General features: G+C 35.7%; 1 protein-coding gene across 2 annotated transcripts in view; it reads right to left on the minus strand.

The window, feature by feature from the left end:
* il12rb2 (interleukin 12 receptor, beta 2a) overlaps positions 1–21,738 on the minus strand; it is a 56,848-nt gene that overhangs the window by 23,278 nt on the left and 11,832 nt on the right. For both annotated transcript variants that reach the window (XM_072915060.1, XM_072915059.1), the window contains exons 3-8: positions 13,772–13,895; positions 11,153–11,328; positions 6,208–6,359; positions 5,919–6,063; positions 5,391–5,464; positions 3,090–3,300 (exon numbers count right to left, since the gene is read on the minus strand). In XM_072915060.1, coding sequence (XP_072771161.1) covers positions 3,090–3,300; positions 5,391–5,464; positions 5,919–6,063; positions 6,208–6,359; positions 11,153–11,328; positions 13,772–13,895 — 882 coding nt within the window. The remainder of the gene's footprint in view (positions 1–3,089; positions 3,301–5,390; positions 5,465–5,918; positions 6,064–6,207; positions 6,360–11,152; positions 11,329–13,771; positions 13,896–21,738) is intronic.

The raw sequence follows: 21,738 nt of genomic DNA on the forward strand, positions 1-21,738 counted from the left end.
TAAATGCATTAATATGTTAACATAAATTAGTTTATTTCAAAATAAATGTATGAAATGAATGTTAACATAAATGAGTTCTTTTCAAAATAAATGTATGAAATTAATGTTAACATAAATAAGTTGAATTCAAAATAAATGAATGAAATTAATATGTTAACATCCATCCATCCATTTTCTACCTAAATGAGTTTATTTCAAAATAAATGCATTAATATGTTAACATAAATGAGTTCATTTCAAAATAAATGTATGAAATGAATGTTAACATAAATGAGTTTATTTCAAAATAAATGTATGAAATCAATGTTAACATAAATGAGTTCATTTCAAAATAAATGCATTAATATGTTAACATAAATGAGTTTATTTCAAAATAAATGTATGAAATGAATGTTAACATAAATGAGTTCATTTCAAAATAAATGTATGAAATTAATGTTAACATAAATAAGTTGATTTTAAAATAAATGAATGAAATTAATATGTTAACATAAATGAGTTTATTTCAAAATAAATGCATTAATATGTTAACATAAATGAGTTCATTTCAAAATAAATGTATGAAATGAATGTTAACATAAATGAGTTCATTTCAAAATAAATGCATTAATATGTTAACATAAATGAGTTTATTTCAAAATAAATGTATGAAATGAATGTTAACATAAATGAGTTCATTTCAAAATAAATGTATGAAATTAATGTTAACATAAATAAGTTGATTTTAAAATAAATGAATGAAATTAATATGTTAACATAAATGAGTTTATTTCAAAATAAATGCATTAATATGTTAACATAAATGAGTTTATTTTAAAATAAATGTATGAAATGAATGTAAACATAAATGAGTTTATTTCAAAATAAATACATTAAATTAATATGTTAACATAAATGGGTTTATTTCAAAATAAATGCATTAATTAACATGTTAACATAAATGAGTTCATTTCAAAATAAATGCATTAATATGTTAACATAAATGAGTTTATTTCAAAATAAATGAATGAAATTAATATGTTAACATAAATGAGTTTATTTAAAAATAAATGCATTAATATGTTAACATAAATTACTTTATTTCAAAATAAATGTATGAAATGAATGTTAACATAAATGAGTTCATTTCAAAATAAATGTATGAAATTAATGTTAACATAAATAAGTTGATTTTAAAATAAATGAATGAAATTAATATGTTAACATAAATGAGTTTATTTCAAAATAAATGCATTAATATGTTAACATAAATGAGTTTATTTTAAAATAAATGTATGAAATGAATGTTAACATAAATGAGTTTATTTCAAAATAAATACATTAAATTAATATGTTAACATAAATGGGTTTATTTCAAAATAAATGCATTAATTAACATGTTAACATAAATGAGTTCATTTCAAAATAAATGCATTAATATGTTAACATAAATGAGTTTATTTCAAAATAAATGAATGAAATTAATATGTTAACATAAATGAGTTTATTTCAAAATACATGTATTAATTAATACGTTAACATTAATGTGTTTATTGGAAAATAAATGTATGAAATTAATATGTTAACATAAATGAGTTTATTTCAAAATAAATGTATGAAATGAATGTTAACATAAATTAGTTCATTTCAAAATAAATGCATGAAATTAATGTTAACATAAATAAGTTGATTTCAAAATAAATGAATGAAATTAATATGTTAACATAAATGAGTTTATTTCAAAAATAAATGCATTAATATGTTAACATAAATTACTTTATTTCAAAATAAATGTATGAAATGAATGTTAACATAAATGAGTTCATTTTAAAATAAATGTATGAAATGAATGTTAACATAAATGAGTTCATTTCAAAATAAATCTATTAATATGTTAACATAAATGAGTTTATTTCAAAATAAATGCATTAATTAATATGTTAACATTGATGAGTTTATTTCAAAATGAATGTATGAAATGAATATGTTAACATGAAGGAGTCGATTTCAAAATAAATGCATGAGTTAATATGTTGACATTCATGAGTTTATTACAAAATAAATGTATTAAATTAATATGTTAACATAAATGAGTTTATTTCAAAATTAATGTATGAAATTAATATGTTAACATGAATTTTTTTATTTTAAAATAAATGCATTAATTAATATATTAACATAAATTAATTCATTTCAAAATAAATGCATTCATTAATATGTTTATTTTTTTATTTCAAAAATAAATGTATGAAATTAGTATGTTAACATAAATTTGTTTATTTCAAAATAAATGCATTAATATGTTAACATAAATGAGTTTATTTCAAAATAAATGCATTCATTAATATGTTAACATAAATGAGTTTATTTCCAAATAAATGCATTAATTAATATGTTAACATAAATGAGCTTATTTCAAAATAAATGAATAAAATGAATATGTTAACATAAATGAGTTTATTTCAAAATTATTGTATGAAATTAATGTTAACATAAACGACTTTATTTAAAAATAAAAGCATCAATTAATATGTTAACATATATGAGTTTATATCAAATAAATGTATGACATTAATAATTTAACATAAATGGGTTTATTTAAAAATAAATGTATGAAATTAATATGTTAACAAAAATGAATTTATTTCAAAATAAATGCATTAATTAATATGTTAACATTGATGAGTTTATTTAAAAATGAATGTATGAAATGAATATGTTAACATAAATGAGTTTATTTTAAAATTAATGTATGAAATTAATATGTTAACATGAATTTGTTTATTTTAAAATAAATGCATTAATGAATATGTTAGCATAAATTAATTCATTTCAAAAATAAATGCATTAATTAATATGTTTATTTTTTATTTCAAAAATAAATGTATGAAATTAATATGTTAACATAAATTTGTTTATTTAAAAATAAATGCATTAATATGTTAACATAAATGAATTTATTTCAAAATAAACGCATTAATTAATATGTTAACATAAATGAGTTTATTTCAAAATAAACGTGCGCTTGAAAAAAAAAAGGTTTTTTTCTGTTTTACATTTTTGTCGACATTTAATAATGGAGTCGAGGGTTTTCAAAATAAGAGTGTTACCTTTAGCATGATGTGCTGTGATGTTGGCAGGAGGAGAGCTGCCTTTGGAGTTGATGGCCCACAGCGCCACCTGGCAGCGGGCACAGAAGGGCACGGAGGTCTGGGTCACGTTGGCACCCAGGCTGCTGTTCCACATCACCTCGGACTTGGCACCGTAAACGCTGACCCGGTACTCCAAGATCTTCCCTCTGGCCTCAGACACGCTCATGGCCTGCAGGAAGTACACACAAAGTACAACGTTTGTATACAGTCCCAGTACAATTACCTCCAGAACACTCAGTCCAAGTATCTCCGGAACACTTAAGACCAAATACAAGTACCTCTAGAACACGCAGACCAAGTACAAGTACCTCAAGAACACTCAGAACAAGTACAAGTACCTCTACAACACTTCAGGCCAAGTACAAGTACCTCTAGAACACTCACACCCAGTACATCAAGTACACTTCAGACCAAGTACAAGTACATCTAGAACACTCAGACCAAGTACAAGTACCTCCAGTACACTCAGACCAAGTAAAACAATCTCCAGAACAGTCAGACCAAGTACATCTCGTACACTTCAGACCAAGTATAAGTACCTCTAGAACACTTCAGACCAAGTAAAAGTACCTCTATAACACTACAGATTGAAGAACAAGTACCCCAGTAGACTTCAGTCCAAGTACAAGTACCTCTAGTACACTTCAGTCCAAGTACAAATACTTCTAGAACACTTCAGACCAAGGTCAGGTACCTCTAGAACACTTCAGGCCAAGTACAAGTACCTCCAGGACACTCACACCAAGTACATCAAGCACACTTCAGACCAAGTACAAGTACATCTAGCACACTCAGACCAAGTACAAGTACCGCCAGGACACTCAGACCAAGTAAAATAATCTCCAGAACACTCAGACCAAGTACATCGAGAACACTCAGACCAAGTACAAGTACCGCCAGAACACTCAGACCAAGTAAGATAATCTCCAGAACAATCAGACCAAGTACATCTAGAACACTTCAGACCAAGTACCTCCAGAACACTCAGTCCAAGTACATCTAGAACACTTCAGACCAAGTACCTCCAGAACACTCAGTCCAAGTACATCTAGAACACTTCAGACCAAGTAAAAGTACCTCTACAACACTTCAGACCAAGTACAAGTACATCTAGAACACTCACACCAAGTACATCTAGTACACTTCAGACCAAGTACAAGTACCTCCAGAACACTCAGACCAAGTGAAATAATCTCCAGAACACTTAGACCAAGTATAAGTACCTCCAGAACACTCAGACCAAGTACATCTCGAACACTTCAGACCAAGTACAAGTACTCCAGTACACTCCAGTCCAAGTACAAGTACTTCTAGAACACTTCAGTCCAAGTACAAATACCCCTAGAACACTTCAGACCAATTACAAGTACCGCTAGCACACTTCAGACTTAGTACCTCTAGAGCACGTCAGACCAAGTAACTCTAGACACTTCAGTCCAAGTACAAATACCCCTACAACATTTCAGACAAAGTACCTCTAATACACTTCAGACTAAGTGAAAGTAACTCTGGAACACTTCAGACCAAGTACCTCTAGGACACTTAAGACCAAGTACCTCTAGAACACTTCAGACTTAGTACAAGTACCTCTAGAACACTTCAGACCAAGTACTTATAGTACACTTCAGACCAAATACCTCTAGAACACTTCAGACCAAGTACAAGTACCTCTAGGCCACTTCATACCAAGTACAAGTACCTCTATAACACTTCAGATCAAGTACAAGTGCCCCTAGGACACTTCAGACCAAGTAAAAGGACCTCCACAACGCTACAAACCAAGTACAAGTATCTCTAAAAACTTAAGACCAAGCACAAGTACGTCTAGAACTCTACAGACCAAGTACAAGTACCTCTAGAACACTTCAGACCAAATACAAGTACCTCTAGCACACTACAGACCAGGTACAAGTACCTCTAGAACACTTCAGACCTAGTAAAAGTACTGTAGATGGAGTACATGGCATGTGAAGTACTACTATAGATGGAATACATGGCATGTGAAGTACCGTACTAGTACATGGCATGTGAAGTACTAATATAGATGGAATACATGGCATGTGAAGTACTTGTACATGGCATGTGAAGTACAACTATAGTTGGAATACATGGCATGTGAAGTACTAGTACATGTCATGTGAAGTACTAGTACATGGCATGTGAAGTACTAGTACATAGCGTGTGAAGTACTAGTACATAGCGTGTGAAGTACTAGTACATAGCGTGTGAAGTACTAGTACATGGCGTGTGAAGTACTACCTTCCAGAAGACGGTGATGAAGGTGAGCGTGGAGGAAGGTTGGATGTACCACACGTCGAGTACTTTGTCAGGAACTGCAAAACAACAGCAAGTACAAATGAAAACTCATATTTTACTTCAATGTACACAAGAAATAAGTTGAATATTGAATGACCGTGACCTTCCATCCCTCAGACGGCACTGTATCAAAAAACCGACATCAATTTATAAAGGATATCACCACATGGGCTCAGGAACACTTTAGAAACCCAGTGTCAGTAACTACAGTTGGTCGCTACATCTGTAAGTGCAAGTTAAAGCTCTACTATGCAAAGCGAAAGCCATTTATCAACAACACCCAGAAACGCCGCCGGCTTCTCTGGGCCCGAGCGCATCTAAGATGGACTCATGCAAAGTGGAAAAGTGTTCTGTGGTCTGACGAGTCCACATTTCAAATTGTTTTTGGAAATATTCGACATCGTGTCATCCGGACCAAAGGGGAAGATTGTGTACAGATCGTGGTCCTGATCTGGTTCAGATATTCCTCACCTTCCTCCTGAGTCCACGCGGTCCTGACTATGCTCCACTTGCTCCACAGACCCGTACTGAACTTTGCTCTGGATCTGAACCGGTACAAGCGGCCCGGGTCCAGAGAGGAAGTGGACCAGATTTGATCCAGACCAAGTTGTCCCTCCTGGATTTCATCGACACAAAGAGAATTGGTGAGTACTGACTGCTGTCGTCAATGTTGATTGATTGATTGATTGATTGATTGATTGATTGATTGATTGATTGATTGATGTGTGTATGAGTCATTTCTTCCACTTCCTGTTCTTACTGCGAGCTGACAGCTGCTCCATGAGTGTTGTCCATCCACGGCGTGCTGCACCTCCACCTCCACCTGTGATGACCTCACACACTCACACACTCTGACGGTGCAGCCCCTGGACCAGCACTCTGCACCCCCCAGCTGTGGAGCGCACGGCCTCGCTGCCAACACAACAGGATTACAAAAATGTAACACAACAGTAACAGTGCAAAAACAACACAACTGTAACAATGCAAAAACAACAACAGTAACAATGCAAAAACAACACAACAATAACGATGCAAAAACAACAACAGTAACAATGCAAAAAATACAAACACAACAATAAAGATGCAATAACAACACAACAATAACAATGCAAAAACAACACAACAATAACAATGCAAAAACAACAACAGTAACAATGCAAAAACAACACAACAATAACAATGCTAAAACAACACAACAGTAACAATGCAAAAACAACACAGCAATAACAACGAAAAAAACAACACACCAGTAACAATGCAAAAAATAACACAACAATAACAATGCAAAAACAACACAGCGGTAACAATGCAAAACAACACAACAGTAACAATGCAAAAACAACACAACAATAACAATGCAAAAACGACAACAGTAACAATGCAAAAACAACAAAACAATAACAATGCAAAAACAACACAAGATTAACAATGCAAAAACAACAACAGTAACAATGCAAAAACAACACAACAATAACAATGCAAAAACAATGCAAAAACAAGAACAATAACAATGCAAAAAAATACAAACACAACAACAACAATGCAATAACAACACAACAATAACAATGCAAAAACAACAGTAACAATGCAAAAACAACACAAAAATAACAATGTAAAAACGACACAACAGTAACAATGCAAAAACAACACAATAGTAACAATGCAGAAACAACACAACAGTAACAATGCAAAAAACACACCAATAACAATGCAAAAACAACAACAGTAACAATGCAAAAACAACACAATAACAATGCAAAAACAACACAACAGTAACAATGCAAAAACAACACAACAATAACAATGCAAAAACAACACACCAATAACAATGCAAAAACAATACAACGATAACAATGCAAAAACAAATACAACAATAACAATGCAAAAAAATACAAATACGACAATAACAATGCAATAACAATACAACAATAACAATGCAAAAACAACACAACGATAACAATGCAAAAACACAACAACAATGCAAAAACAACACAACAATAACAATGCAAAAACACAACAATATCAATGCAAAAACAACACAACGATAACAATGCAACAATAACAGTGCAAAAACAACACAACGATAACAATGCAAAAACAACACAACAATAACAATGCAAAAACAACACAACAATAACAATGCAAAAACAACACAACAATAACAATGCAAAAACAACACAACAGTAACAATGCAAAAATAACACAACAACAATTCAAAAACAACACAACAGTAACAATACAAAAACAACACAACAATGCAAAAACAACACAATAGCAATGCAAAAACAACACAACAATAACAATGCAAAAACAACACACCAATAACAATTAAAAAATAACAACAATAACAATGCAACAACAATACAACGATAACAATGCAAAAACACATACAACAATAACAATGCAAAAACAACAACAATAGCAATGCAAAAAACAAACACAACAATAACAATGCAATAACACAACAATAACAATGCAAAAATAACACAACAATAACAATGCAAAAACAGCAACAGTAACAATGCAAAAACAACAACAGTAAGAATGCAATAACAACACAACAATAACAATGCAAAAACAACACAACAGTAACAATGCAAAAACAACAACAGTAACAATGCAATAACAACACAACAATAACAATGCAAAAACAACACAACAGTAACAATGCAAAAACAACAACAGTAACAATGCAATAACAACACAACAATAACAATGCAAAAAATACCAACACAAAAAACAACCCAACAACACATTGTGAAATCATAGAGGGAAAAAAAAGCATTAACTGCAAAACTATCAAGAAGATAAATATCCTAAAACTTATTAATTAACTATAAGACTTATTAATAAACTATAAAAAAGATTAAAAACTATACAATGTGTAAATGAACTATAAAAATAATCAATAAACCATCAAACTTTTTAATGGCCTATACGACTTTTTTTTTTATTATTATAAGACTTATTGAAAAACTATAAGACTAACTAATCAATTATAAAACATAATAAGCAATACGACTTACTAATAAACTATTGATGTATCCAAAAACAATAAGGAATATTAATAAACTATAAGACTTGTTAAAAAAATGATAAGATGTATTAATAAACTATAAGATTTATTAAAAAACTACAAGATTTATTGATAAACTATAAGACTTATTAATAAACCATAAGACTTATTAATAAACTATAAAGCTTATTATTAAACTATAAGACTAATCAATAAACTGTAAGACGTATTAATAAACAATAAGATTTATTAATAAACTATTAGACTTATTATGAAACTATCAAACTTTGTAATGGCCTGTACGACTTATTAATACATTATAAAACTTATTAAAATACTAGAAGATATATCAATATACTATACAACTTATTAATAAACTATAAGATTTATCGAAAAAATATAAGACATATTAATAAACTCTGAGACTTGTTAAAAAATGATAAGACTTATTGATAAACTATAAGACTTATTATTAAACTATCAAACATTTCAATGGCCTATATGACTTATTAATACATTATAAAACGTATTAAAAAACTATAAGACCTATTAATAAACTATAAGATTTAATACAATCTATAAGACTTGTTAAAAAAAAACTATAAGACGTATTAATAAACTGTAAGACGTAATAATAAACTATAAGATATATTAAAAAATACTATACGACTTATTAAAAAACTATAAGACGTATTAATAAACTGTAAGACGTAATAATAAACTATAAGATATATTCAAAAATACTATACGACTTATTGATAAACTATAAGACGTATTAATAAACTATACGATGTATTAAACTATAAGAAGTATTAATAAACTATAATAATCTATAAGACATTTCAATCAATTAAATACTTATTCATAAACTAAAAGATTGATTTAAAAACTGTAAGACTTATTAATCAACTATAAGACTTACTAATAAACAATAAGATTTATTATTCAACTATAAGACTTTTTCATGAACTATAAGACTAATTGATGAAGTGTTCCCCATTCTAATCTGATTTTATTGCTGTGAGTTTGAGTTTACTGTCCTGTTGATGATTTATGAGGATGTAAACAATTCAATTGATGTTTTTATTGGTACTGTTTTACTGACTGAACAACGTTTTTCTTTGCTAGGAAACTACGCCGTGAAAATAAAATATTTGACGTTTGGCAGGAGCATCAATTAGTGACAACAAATAAAGAAAAGTCAAACAAGAGAAAACAACAATATAATTAAAAACAAACAATTTAATAGAAAAGAATAAGAAAAAAACCATATATTGGATCAAAACAGAATACAAAAAAGAAAAAACAAAGGAAAAAAAGGTGTAGAAAAAAATAGACAAAACTAGAGTCAGTAAGAAAAAAGAGTGGAAAATAACAGTAGCATGGAAGAGTAGAAAAAAACGATAGAATAGCGAAAATAATAAAATAGAAAAGAGAGTGATAAAAGGAATATAATAAAAAGAGTAATACAATAATGGAATAGACAAGAAAAGTACAACAATAACAGAATAGAAAATAGATTTGAAAAAAAAATAGAATAAAAAAGACTAGATAAAGAATAGAATATGAAAGAAGAGTAGAAATAAAATAGAATGTGAACAAAGAGTAGAAAAAGAATAGAATAGGAAAGAGAGAAGAAAAACAAAATAATATGAAATAAGAGTAGAAAAAGAATAGAATATGAAAGAAGAGTAGAAAAATAATATAATATAAAAGAAGAGTAGAAAAAGAATAGAATAGAAGAGTAGAAAAAGAATAGAATATAAGAGTAGAAAAATAATAGAATATGACAGAAGATTATAAAAATAATAGATTATGGAAGAAGAGCAGAAAAAGAAGAAGAGTAGAAAAACAATAGAATAAAAAAGAGAGTAACCAAATAATAGAATATGAAAGAAGAGCAGAAAAAGAATAGAATAGAAAAGAGAGTAGAAAAAGAATAGAATATGAAAGAAAAGTAGAAAAATAATATAATATGAAAGAGAGTAGAAAAATAATATAATATGAAAGAAGAGTAGAAAAAGAATATAATATGAAAGAAGAGTAGACAAAGAATAGAATATGAAAGAAGAGTAGAAAATAATAGAATATGAAAGAAAAGTAGAAACAGAATAGAATATGAAAGAAGAATAGAAAATAATAGAATATGGAAGAAAAGTACAAAAAAATAGAATATGAAAGAAGAGTAGAAAAATAATACATATACAAGAAGAGTAAAACAGTAATAGAATAAAAAAGAGAGTAGAAAAATAGTAGAACATGAAAGAAGAGTAGAAAAAAATATAATAAGACAGAAGAGTACAATAAGAATAGAAAATGTAAGAAGAGTAGAAAAAGGATAGAATAGATAAGAGAGTAGAAAAAGAATAGAATATGAAAGAAGAGTAAAAAAGAATAGAATAAGAAAGAAGAGTAGAAAAAGAATAGAATAAGAAAGAAGAGTAAAAATAGAATAGAATAAGAAAGAAGAGTAGAAATAGAATAGAATAAGAAAGAAGAGTAAAAAAAGAATAGAGTATGAAAGAAGAGTAGAAAAAGAATAGAATATGAAAGAAGGGTAGAAATAGAATAGAATATGAAAGAAGAGTAGAAAAAGAATAGTATATGAAAGAAGAGTAGAAAAAGACTAGAATAAGAAAGAAGAGTAGAAGGAAGGGTGAGCTGGTGTGAAATGAAAGTGAATAAATACCGATGTCAGCAAGTGTGTAGTTGCGTTGGGACACGGAGGACCCCAGGGTGTAGTGCATGTGCACCGACAGCAACACTTGATGGACTTTGTTGGACACATTGAAGGTGAACCGATTGTCTGTTGGAGCCAGGGAAAACACTTTGTGGGACTCTTCGTACTCCGATACACTTGTCAACCTGCACACACACACACACACACACACACACACACACACACACACACACACACACACACACACACACACACACACACACACACACACACACACACAACATCATGTAACATGACATAACACGACAAAATATGACATAACGTGACAAAATATATCGTAACATGACGTAATCTAACTTAACATGACATAACATAACAGATGGTAATATGACGTGACATGACATAATATAATGCAACATTACGTAACATAACATAACGTAATAAAACATAACATAACTTAACGTAACAAAATATAACGTAGCAAAATATAACGTAGCGTGACATAAAAGAACATAAAATAAGAAAATGTAACGTAACATGACATAAAATAATGTAATATAACGTAACATGACAAAAATAATGTAATATAACGTAAAATGACATAAAATAATGTAATATAACAACAGGATATACAATTTTGTAATATAACGTAACAACGTGATATAACGTAACATAGAATAATGTAATATGACGTAACATGACATAAAATAATGTAATATAACTAAACAACGTGATATAACGTAACATAAAATAATGTAATATAACATAACGTGACATAAAATAATTTATATTACGTAGCATGACATAAAATAATGTAATATAACTTAACGTGACATAAAATGATATAATATAACGTAACGTGACACATTTTTTTATATAATGCAACATGACATAAAATAATGTAATATAACGTAACGTGACATAAAATGATATAATATAACGTAATGTGACACATTTTTTTATATAATGTAACATGACATAAAATAATGTAATATAACGTAACGTGACATAAAACAATGTAACATAATGTAACAACGTGATATAACGTAACATAACAAAATGTAACGTAACAAAATATAACGTAACATGACATAAAATAATGTAATATAATGTAACATGACATAACATAATGTATTATAACATAACATGCCATAAAATAATGTAATATAACGTAACAACGTGATGTAACGTAACATAAAATAATGTAATATGACGTAACATGACATAAAATAATGTATTATAACCAAACAACGTGATATAACGTAACATAAAATAATGTAATATAACATAACATGACATAAAATAATGTAATATAAAGTAGTGACATAAAATGATGTAATATAACGTAACATGACAAAACATTTTTATATAATGTAACATGACATAAAATAATGTAATATAATGTAACGTGACCTAAAACAATGTAACATAATGTAACAACATGATCAAATGTAACATAACACAACATAACGTAACAAAATATAACGTAACATAACACCATAACGTAACAAAATATAACATAACATGACATAAAATAATGTAATATAATGTAACATGACATAAAATAATGTAATATAACGTAACATGACATAAAATAATCTTATATATAATGTAACATGACATAACATAATTTAATATATAACGTAACATGACATAAAATAATGTAATACAATGTAACATGACATTAAATAAAGTGATATAACGTAACATGACATAAAATAATGTAATATAACGTAACATGACATCAAATAATGTAATATAACGTAACAACGTAATATAACGTAACAACGGAAAATAACGTAACGTGACATAAACATTTTTAAAATAACGTAACAACGGGTTATAACTTAATGTGACATAAAATAATCTAATATAACTTAACATGACATAAAATAATTTAATATAATGTAACAACGTGATATAACGTAACATGACATAAAATAATGTAATATATTGTAACAACTTGATATAACGTAACATTACATACATTTACATAACAAAATATGAAGTAACATGACATAAAATAATTTTATATAATGTAACAACGTGATATAACGTAACGTGACATAAAATAATGTAATATAACGTAAAATGACATAAAATAATGTAATATAACGCAACAACTTGATATAACGTAACATTACATACATTTACGTAACAAAATATGACGTAACATGACATAAAATAATTTGATATAATGTAACAACGTGATATAACATAACGTGACATAAAATAATCTAATATAACGTAACAACTTGATATAACATAACATAACATACATTTACGTGACAAAATATGACGTAACATGACATAAAATAATGTAATATAACGTAATACGGCATAAATTAATGTAATATAACATACCGTGATATAACGTAACATAACATAAATTAACGTAACAAAATATAACGTAACATGACATACAATAATGTAATATAACGTAATACGGCATAAATTAATGTAATATAACATACCGTGATATAACGTAACATAACATAAATTAACGTAACAAAATATAACGTAACATGACATAAAATAATGTAATATAACATGACATAAAATAATAACGTGATATAACATAACAGGATTAAATACGAGAAGAAATGGTAAAAAGTGTGTCCAACTTACCACAACTCAGTAGAACTCGGAGGATGACTTCTTTGTACTTTGTCCCACCAACAATACACATCTCCTTTCTCAGTACTGTGTACTTCGTACTCACATGAAATATTTGTAGGAGGCTCTGGAGGATCTGACAACACAACAATTTACTGCATTATAACTCACATACTATACTACTACATGTATTACATGTAAATGTACTACATTATACCTCACATACTATACTACTACATGTATTACATGTGAATGTACTACATTATAACTCACATACTATACTACTACATGTATTACATGTGAATGTACTATATTATACCACACATACTATACTACTACATGTATTTACATTGTACCTCACATACTATACTACTACATGTACTACATGTGAATGTACTACATTATACCTCACATACTATACTACTACATGTACTACATGTGAATGTACTACATTATACCTCACATACTATACTACTACATGTACTACATGTGAATGTACTACATTATGCCTCACATACTATATTACTACATGTATTTCTTTATACCTCATATACTATACTTCTACATGTATTACGTGTGAATGTACTACATTATACCTCACATACTATACTACTACATGTACTACATGTGAATGTACTACATTATACCTCACATACTATACTACTACATGTATTACATGTGAATGTACTACATTATGCCTCACATACTATATTACTACATGTATGTCCTTATACCTCACATACTATACTACTACATGTATTTCCTTATACCTCACATACTATACTACTACATGTTTTACATGTGAATGTACTACATTATACCTCACATACTATACTACTACATGTATTTCCTTATACCTCACATACTATACTACTACATGTATTTACATGTGAATGTACTACATTATACCTCACATGCTATACTACTACATGTATTTCCTTATACCTCATATACTATACTACTACATGTATTTACATGTGAATGTACTACATTATACCTCACATACTATACTACTACATGTATTTACATGTGAATGTACTACATTATACCTCACATACTATACTACTACATGTATTTCCTTATACCTCACATACTATATACTACATGTATTTACATGTGAATGTACTACAATATACCTCAAATACTATACTACTACATGTATTTACATGTAAATGTACTACATTGTACCTCACATACTATACTACTACATGTATTTCCTTATACCTCACATACTATACCACTACATGTATTTACATGTGAATGTACTACATTATACCTTACATACTATACTACTACATGTATTTACATGTGAATGTACCACATTACACCTTACATACTATACTACTACATGTATTTACATGTGAATGTACTACATTGTACCTCACATACTATACTACTAAATGTATTTACATGTGAATGTACTACATTATACCTCACATACTATACTACTACATGTATTTACATGTGAATGTACTACATTATACCTTACATACTATACTACTACATGTATTTACATGTGAATGTACTACATTATACCTCACATACCATACTACTACATGTATTTACATGTGAATGTACTACATTATACCTCATATACTATACTACTACATGTATTTACATGTGAATGTACTACATTATACCTCACATACTATACTACTACATGTATTTACATGTGAATGTACTACATTATACCTCACATACTATACTACTACATGTACTTACATTGTATGAGTTTAAGACCGCCTATGTTACACCATGGGTCATTTTGAGTCTCTGGTCATGGGTTTTGGTCTCACCAATATACCGGCAGTGTTCCCAAGCCTGATTGATGACGTGCTCAGAGACTTGAATAACCACTTCCTATTTTTTTTACCTGTAGGATATTCTTATTATTTCCAGGAGTCTTCACCAGCATAGGTCCGACTTTAGGGTAGATTGTGGAGAAGCATCATTTGGTAGCGATCCTGCCAAGATCCAGGCAGTGGTCCTTTGGCCTTCTCCTACGTCATGGAAGCACTTGCAGACATTCTTGGGATTCGCCGACGTTTGTAGAGACTTCATTCCTCGTTTTAGCAGACCGAACCTCTGACTAGGCTTTAGGCTGGAATACAGTCCCACGTCATGTCCCCTCTGACAGTGTCTTTGGCTTGCTTATAGCTCTTCAGCGGGGGCTGGCGTGTGACTTGCAATTCTCTTTCCAAGCCCTAGGGGGGCAGTTTTTATCTGCGTCAGCAACCACAACTCTTGGTGACTACCTTCCCGAGAGAGAAAAGGCTTTCTGTGTGCAGTAGTGGTTTGGCCATCAGAAGCGCTAGATTCGCTATTGGGAGGCTTTGAAGTTCACCAAAGGAGTTGCCAAGTTGACGATGATACCGCTCTGTCCTCAGCGCTGGGCACCGTAGCCAGAGGTGTTTGGCAGATTCTTGTTCCTCACTGAAGAGGCGACATCGATCGTCTTCACACTTTTCCGTCAGATGAAGCCACTTCCTGAGAGCTGGGTGGTGACCGGATCGGAAACGGATGAGGTCGGTGAGGTCTTTCTTCGACGAGAACTCCTCTTGAGGGTTGGGTTTGTGGAGTGTTGACGATGATACCGCTCTGTCCTCAGCACTGGGCACCGTAGGCAGAGGTGTTCGGCAGATTCTTGTTCCTCACTGAAGAGGCGACATCGATCGTCTTCACACTTTTCCGTCAGATGAAGCCACCTCCTGAGAGCTGGGTGGTGACCGGATCGGAAACGGATGAGGTCGGTGAGGTCTTTCTTCGACGAGAACCCCTCTTGAGGGTTGGGTTTGTGGAGTGTTGACGATGATACCGCTCTGTCCTCAGCGCTGGGCACCGTAGCCAGAGGTGTTCGGCAGATTCTTGTTCCTCACTGAAGAGGCGACATCGATCGTCTTCACACTTTTCCGTCAGATGAAGCCACCTCCTGAGAGCTGGGTGGTGACCGGATCGGAAATGGATGAGGTCGGTGAGGTCTTTCTTTGACGAGAACCCCTCTTGAGGGTTGGGTTTGTGGAGTGTTGACGATGATACCGCTCTGTCCTCAGCGCTGGGCACCGTAGCCAGAGGTGTTCGGCAGATTCGTGTTCCTCACTGAAGAGGCGACATCGATCGTCTTCACACTTTTCCGTCAGATGAAGCCACCTCCTGAGAGCTGGGTGGTGACCGGATCGGAAACGGATGAGGTCTTTCTTCGACGAGAACCCCTCTTGAGGGTTGGGTTTGTGGAGTGTTGACGATGATACCGCTCTGTCCTCAGCCCTGGGCACCGTAGCCAGAGGTGTTCGGCAGATTCTTGTTCTTCACTGAAGAGACGACATCGATCGTCTTCACACTTTTCCGTCAAATGAAGCCACCTCCTGAGAGCTGGGTGGTGACCGGATCGGAAACGGATGAGGTCGGTGAGGTCTTTCTTCGACGAGAACCCCTCTTGAGGGTTGGGTTTGTGGAGTGTTGACGATGATACCGCTCTGTCCTCAGCGCTGGGCACCGTAGCCAGAGGTGTTCGGCAGATTCTTGTTCCTCACTGAAGAGGCGACATCGATCGTCTTCACACTTTTCCGTCAGATGAAGCCACCTCCTGAGAGCTGGGTGGTGACCGGATCGGAAACGGATGAGGTCGGTGAGGTCTTTCTTTGACGAGAACCCCTCTTGAGGGTTGGGTTTGTGGAGTGTTGACGATGATGCCGCTCTGTCCTCAGCGCTGGGCACCGTAGCCAGAGGTGTTCGGCAGATTCTTGTTCCTCACTGAAGAGGCGACATCGATCGTCTTCACACTTTTCCGTCAGATGAAGCCACCTCCTGAGAGCTGGGTGGTGACCGGATCGGAAACGGATGAGGTCGGTGAGGTCTTTCTTCGACAAGAACTCCTCTTGAAGGTTGGGTTTGTGGAGTGTTGACGATGATACCGCTCTGTCCTCAGCGCTGGGCACCGTAGCCAGAGGTGTTCGGCAGATTCTTGTTCCTCACTGAAGAGGCGACATCGATCGTCTTCACACTTTTCCGTCAGATGAAGCCACCTCCTGAGAGCTGGGTGGTGACCGGATCGGAAACGGATGAGGTCGGTGAGGTCTTTCTTCGACGAGAACCCCTCTTGAGGGTTGGGTTTGTGGAGTGTTGACGATGATACCGCTCTGTCCTCAGCGCTGGGCACCGTAGCCAGAGGTGTTCGGCAGATTCTTGTTCCTCACTGAAGAGGCGACATCGATCGTCTTCACACTTTTCCGTCAGATGAAGCCACCTCCTGAGAGCTGGGTGCTGACCGGATCGGAAACGGATGAGGTCGGTGAGGTCTTTCTTCGACGAAAACCCCTCTTGAGGGTTGGGTTTGTGGAGTGTTGACGATGATACCGCTCTGTCCTCAGCGCTGGGCACCGTAGCCAGAGGTGTTCGGCAGATTCTTGTTCCTCACTGAAGAGGCGACATCGATCGTCTTCACACTTTTCCGTCAGATGAAGCCACCTCCTGAGAGCTGGGTGGTGACCGGATCGGAAACGGATGAGGTCGGTGAGGTCTTTCTTCGACGAGAACCCCTCTTGAGGGTTGGGTTTGTGGAGTGTTGACGATGATACCGCTCTGTCCTCAGCGCTGGGCACCGTAGCCAGAGGTGTTCGGCAGATTCTTGTTCCTCACTGAAGAGGCGACATCGATCGTCTTCACACTTTTCCGTCAGATGAAGCCACCTCCTGAGAGCTGGGTGGTGACCGGATCGGAAATGGATGAGGTCGGTGAGGTATTTCTTTGACGAGAACCCCTCTTGAGGGTTGGATTTGTGGAGTGTTGACGATGATACCGCTCTGTCCTCAGCGCTGGGCACCGTAGCCAGAGGTGTTCGGCAGATTCGTGTTCCTCACTGAAGAGGCGACATCGATCGTCTTCACACTTTTCCGTCAGATGAAGCCACCTCCTGAGAGCTGGGTGGTGACCGGATCGGAAACGGATGAGGTCTTTCTTCGACGAGAACCCCTCTTGAGGGTTGGGTTTGTGGAGTGTTGACGATGATACCGCTCTGTCCTCAGCGCTGGGCACCGTAGCCAGAGGTGTTCGGCAGATTCTTGTTCTTCACTGAAGAGACGACATCGATCGTCTTCACACTTTTCCGTCAAATGAAGCCACCTCCTGAGAGCTGGGTGGTGACCGGATCGGAAACGGATGAGGTCGGTGAGGTCTTTCTTCGACGAGAACCCCTCTTGAGGGTTGGGTTTGTGGAGTGTTGACGATGATACCGCTCTGTCCTCAGCGGTGGGCACCGTAGCCAGAGGTGTTCGGCAGATTCTTGTTCCTCACTGAAGAGGCGACATCGATCGTCTTCACACTTTTCCGTCAGATGAAGCCACCTCCTGAGAGCTGGGTGCTGACCGGATCGGAAACGGATGAGGTCGGTGAGGTCTTTCTTCGACGAGAACCCCTCTTGAGGGTTGGGTTTGTAGAGTGTTGACGATGATACCGCTCTGTCCTCAGCGCTGGGCACCGTAGCCAGAGGTGTTCGGCAGATTCTTGTTCCTCACTGAAGAGGCGACATCGATCGCCTTCACACTTTTCCGTCAGATGAAGCCACCTCCTGAGAGCTGGGTGGTGACCGGATCAGAAACGGATAAGGTCGGTGAGGTCTTTCTTCGACGAGAACCCCTCTTGATTGTTGGGTTTGTGGCGTGTTGACGATGATACCGCTCTGTCCTCAGCGCTGGGCACCGTAGCCAGAGGTGTTCGGCATATTTTTGTTCCTCACTGAAGAGGCGACATCGATCGTCTTCACACTTTTCCGTCAGATGAAGCCACCTCCTGAGAGCTGGGTGGTGACCGGATCGGAAACGGATGAGGTCGGTGAGGTCTTTCTTCGACGAGAACCCCTCTTGAGGGTTGGGTTTGTGGAGTGTTGACGATGATACCGCTCTGTCCTCAGCGCTGGGCACCGTAGCCAGAGGTGTTCGGCAGATTCTTGTTCCTCACTGAAGAGGCGACATCGATCGTCTTCACACTTTTCCGTCAGATGAAGCCACCTCCTGAGAGCTGGGTGGTGACCGGATCGGAAACGGATGAGGTCGGTGAGGTCTTTCTTCGACGAGAACCCCTCTTGAGGGTTGGGTTTGTGGAGTGTTGACGATGATACCGCTCTGTCCTCAGCGCTGGGCACCGTAGCCAGAGGTGTTCGGCAGATTCTTGTTCCTCACTGAAGAGGCGACATCGATCGTCTTCACACTTTTCCGTCAGATGAAGCCACCTCCTGAGAGCTGGGTGCTGACCGGATCGGAAACGGATGAGGTCGGTGAGGTCTTTCTTCGACGAGAACCCCTCTTGAGCGTTGGGTTTGTGGAGTGTTGACGATGATACCGCTCTGTCCTCAGCGCTGGGCACCGTAGCCAGAGGTGTTCGGCAGATTCTTGTTCCTCACTGAAGAGGCGACATCGATCGTCTTCACACTTTTCCGTAAGATGAAGCCACCTCCTGAGAGCTGGGTGCTGACCGGATCGGAAACGGATGAGGTCGGCGAGGTCTTTCTTCGACGAGAACCCCTCTTGAGGGTTGGGTTTGTGGAGTGTTGACGATGATACCGCTCTGTCCTCAGCGCTGGGCACCGTAGCCAGAGGTGTTCGGCAGATTCTTGTTCCTCACTGAAGAGGCGACATCGATCGTCTTCACACTCTTCCGTCAGATGAAGCCACCTCCTGAGAGCTGGGTGGTGACTGGATCGGAAACGGATGAGGTCGGTGAGGTCTTTCTTTGACGAGAACCCCTCTTGAGGGTTGGGTTTGTGGAGTGTTGACGATGATACCGCTCTGTCCTCAGCGCTGGGCACCGTAGCCAGAGGTGTTCGGCAGATTCTTGTTCTTCACTGAAGAGGCGACATCGATCGTCTTCACACTTTTCCGTCAGATGAAGCCACCTCCTGAGAGCTGGGTGGTGACCGGATCGGAAACGGATGAGGTCGGTGAGGTCTTTCTTCGACGAGAACCCCTCTTGAGGGTTGGGTTTGTGGAGTGTTGACGATGATACCGCTCTGTCCTCAGCGCTGGGCACCGTAGCCAGAGGTGTTCGGCAGATTCTTGTTCCTCACTGAAGAGGCGACATCGATCGTCTTCACACTTTTCCGTCAGATGAAGCCACCTCCTGAGAGCTGGGTGGTGACCGGATCGGAAACGGATGAGGTCGGTGAGGTCTTTCTTCGACGAGAACCCCTCTTGAGGGTTGGGTTTGTGGAGTGTTGACGATGATACCGCTCTGTCCTCAGCGGTGGGCACCGTAGCCAGAGGTGTTCGGCAGATTCTTGTTCCTCACTGAAGAGGCGACATCGATCGTCTTCACACTTTTCCGTCAGATGAAGCCACCTCCTGAGAGCTGGGTGCTGACCGGATCGGAAACGGATGAGGTCGGTGAGGTCTTTCTTCGACGAGAACCCCTCTTGAGGGTTGGGTTTGTGGAGTGTTGACGATGATACCGCTCTGTCCTCAGCGCTGGGCACCGTAGCCAGAGGTGTTCGGCAGATTCTTGTTCCTCACTGAAGAGGCGACATCGATCGTCTTCACACTTTTCCGTCAGATGAAGCCACCTCCTGAGAGCTGGGTGGTGACCGGATCGGAAACGGATGAGGTCGGTGAGGTCTTTCTTCGACGAGAACTCCTCTTGAGGGTTGGGTTTGTGGAGTGTTAGGGAGATGAGACGGGTGGTTGCAATGGCAAGTTGATTGATCGAGTTGGTTGTCATCTCTGGGGAGGGAGGAACTGAGCTTGGCTTGTTCATCGGCAAGGTCGTTGCCTGCTAGGTTGCAATGGCCTGGGACCCAGATGAGTTGTATCCGTTTTGAAGATGGAAAAGCCGATAGGGAGGATTGGATTGATATTATGGAGGGGTCTGTAGTGTTAGGGTTCCTGACAAGCTGTTACGCAGTAGTGGTTGTAAACGTCTAGTAAACAACGGAGTCTGAAGCCACACCCGCATTAATGTCGGAGCAGGAACTAATATTTTTTAAACAACTCTCG

This window comes from Nerophis lumbriciformis, linkage group LG18 (assembly GCF_033978685.3).
Source record: "Nerophis lumbriciformis linkage group LG18, RoL_Nlum_v2.1, whole genome shotgun sequence".
NCBI lineage: Eukaryota > Metazoa > Chordata > Actinopteri > Syngnathiformes > Syngnathidae > Nerophis > Nerophis lumbriciformis.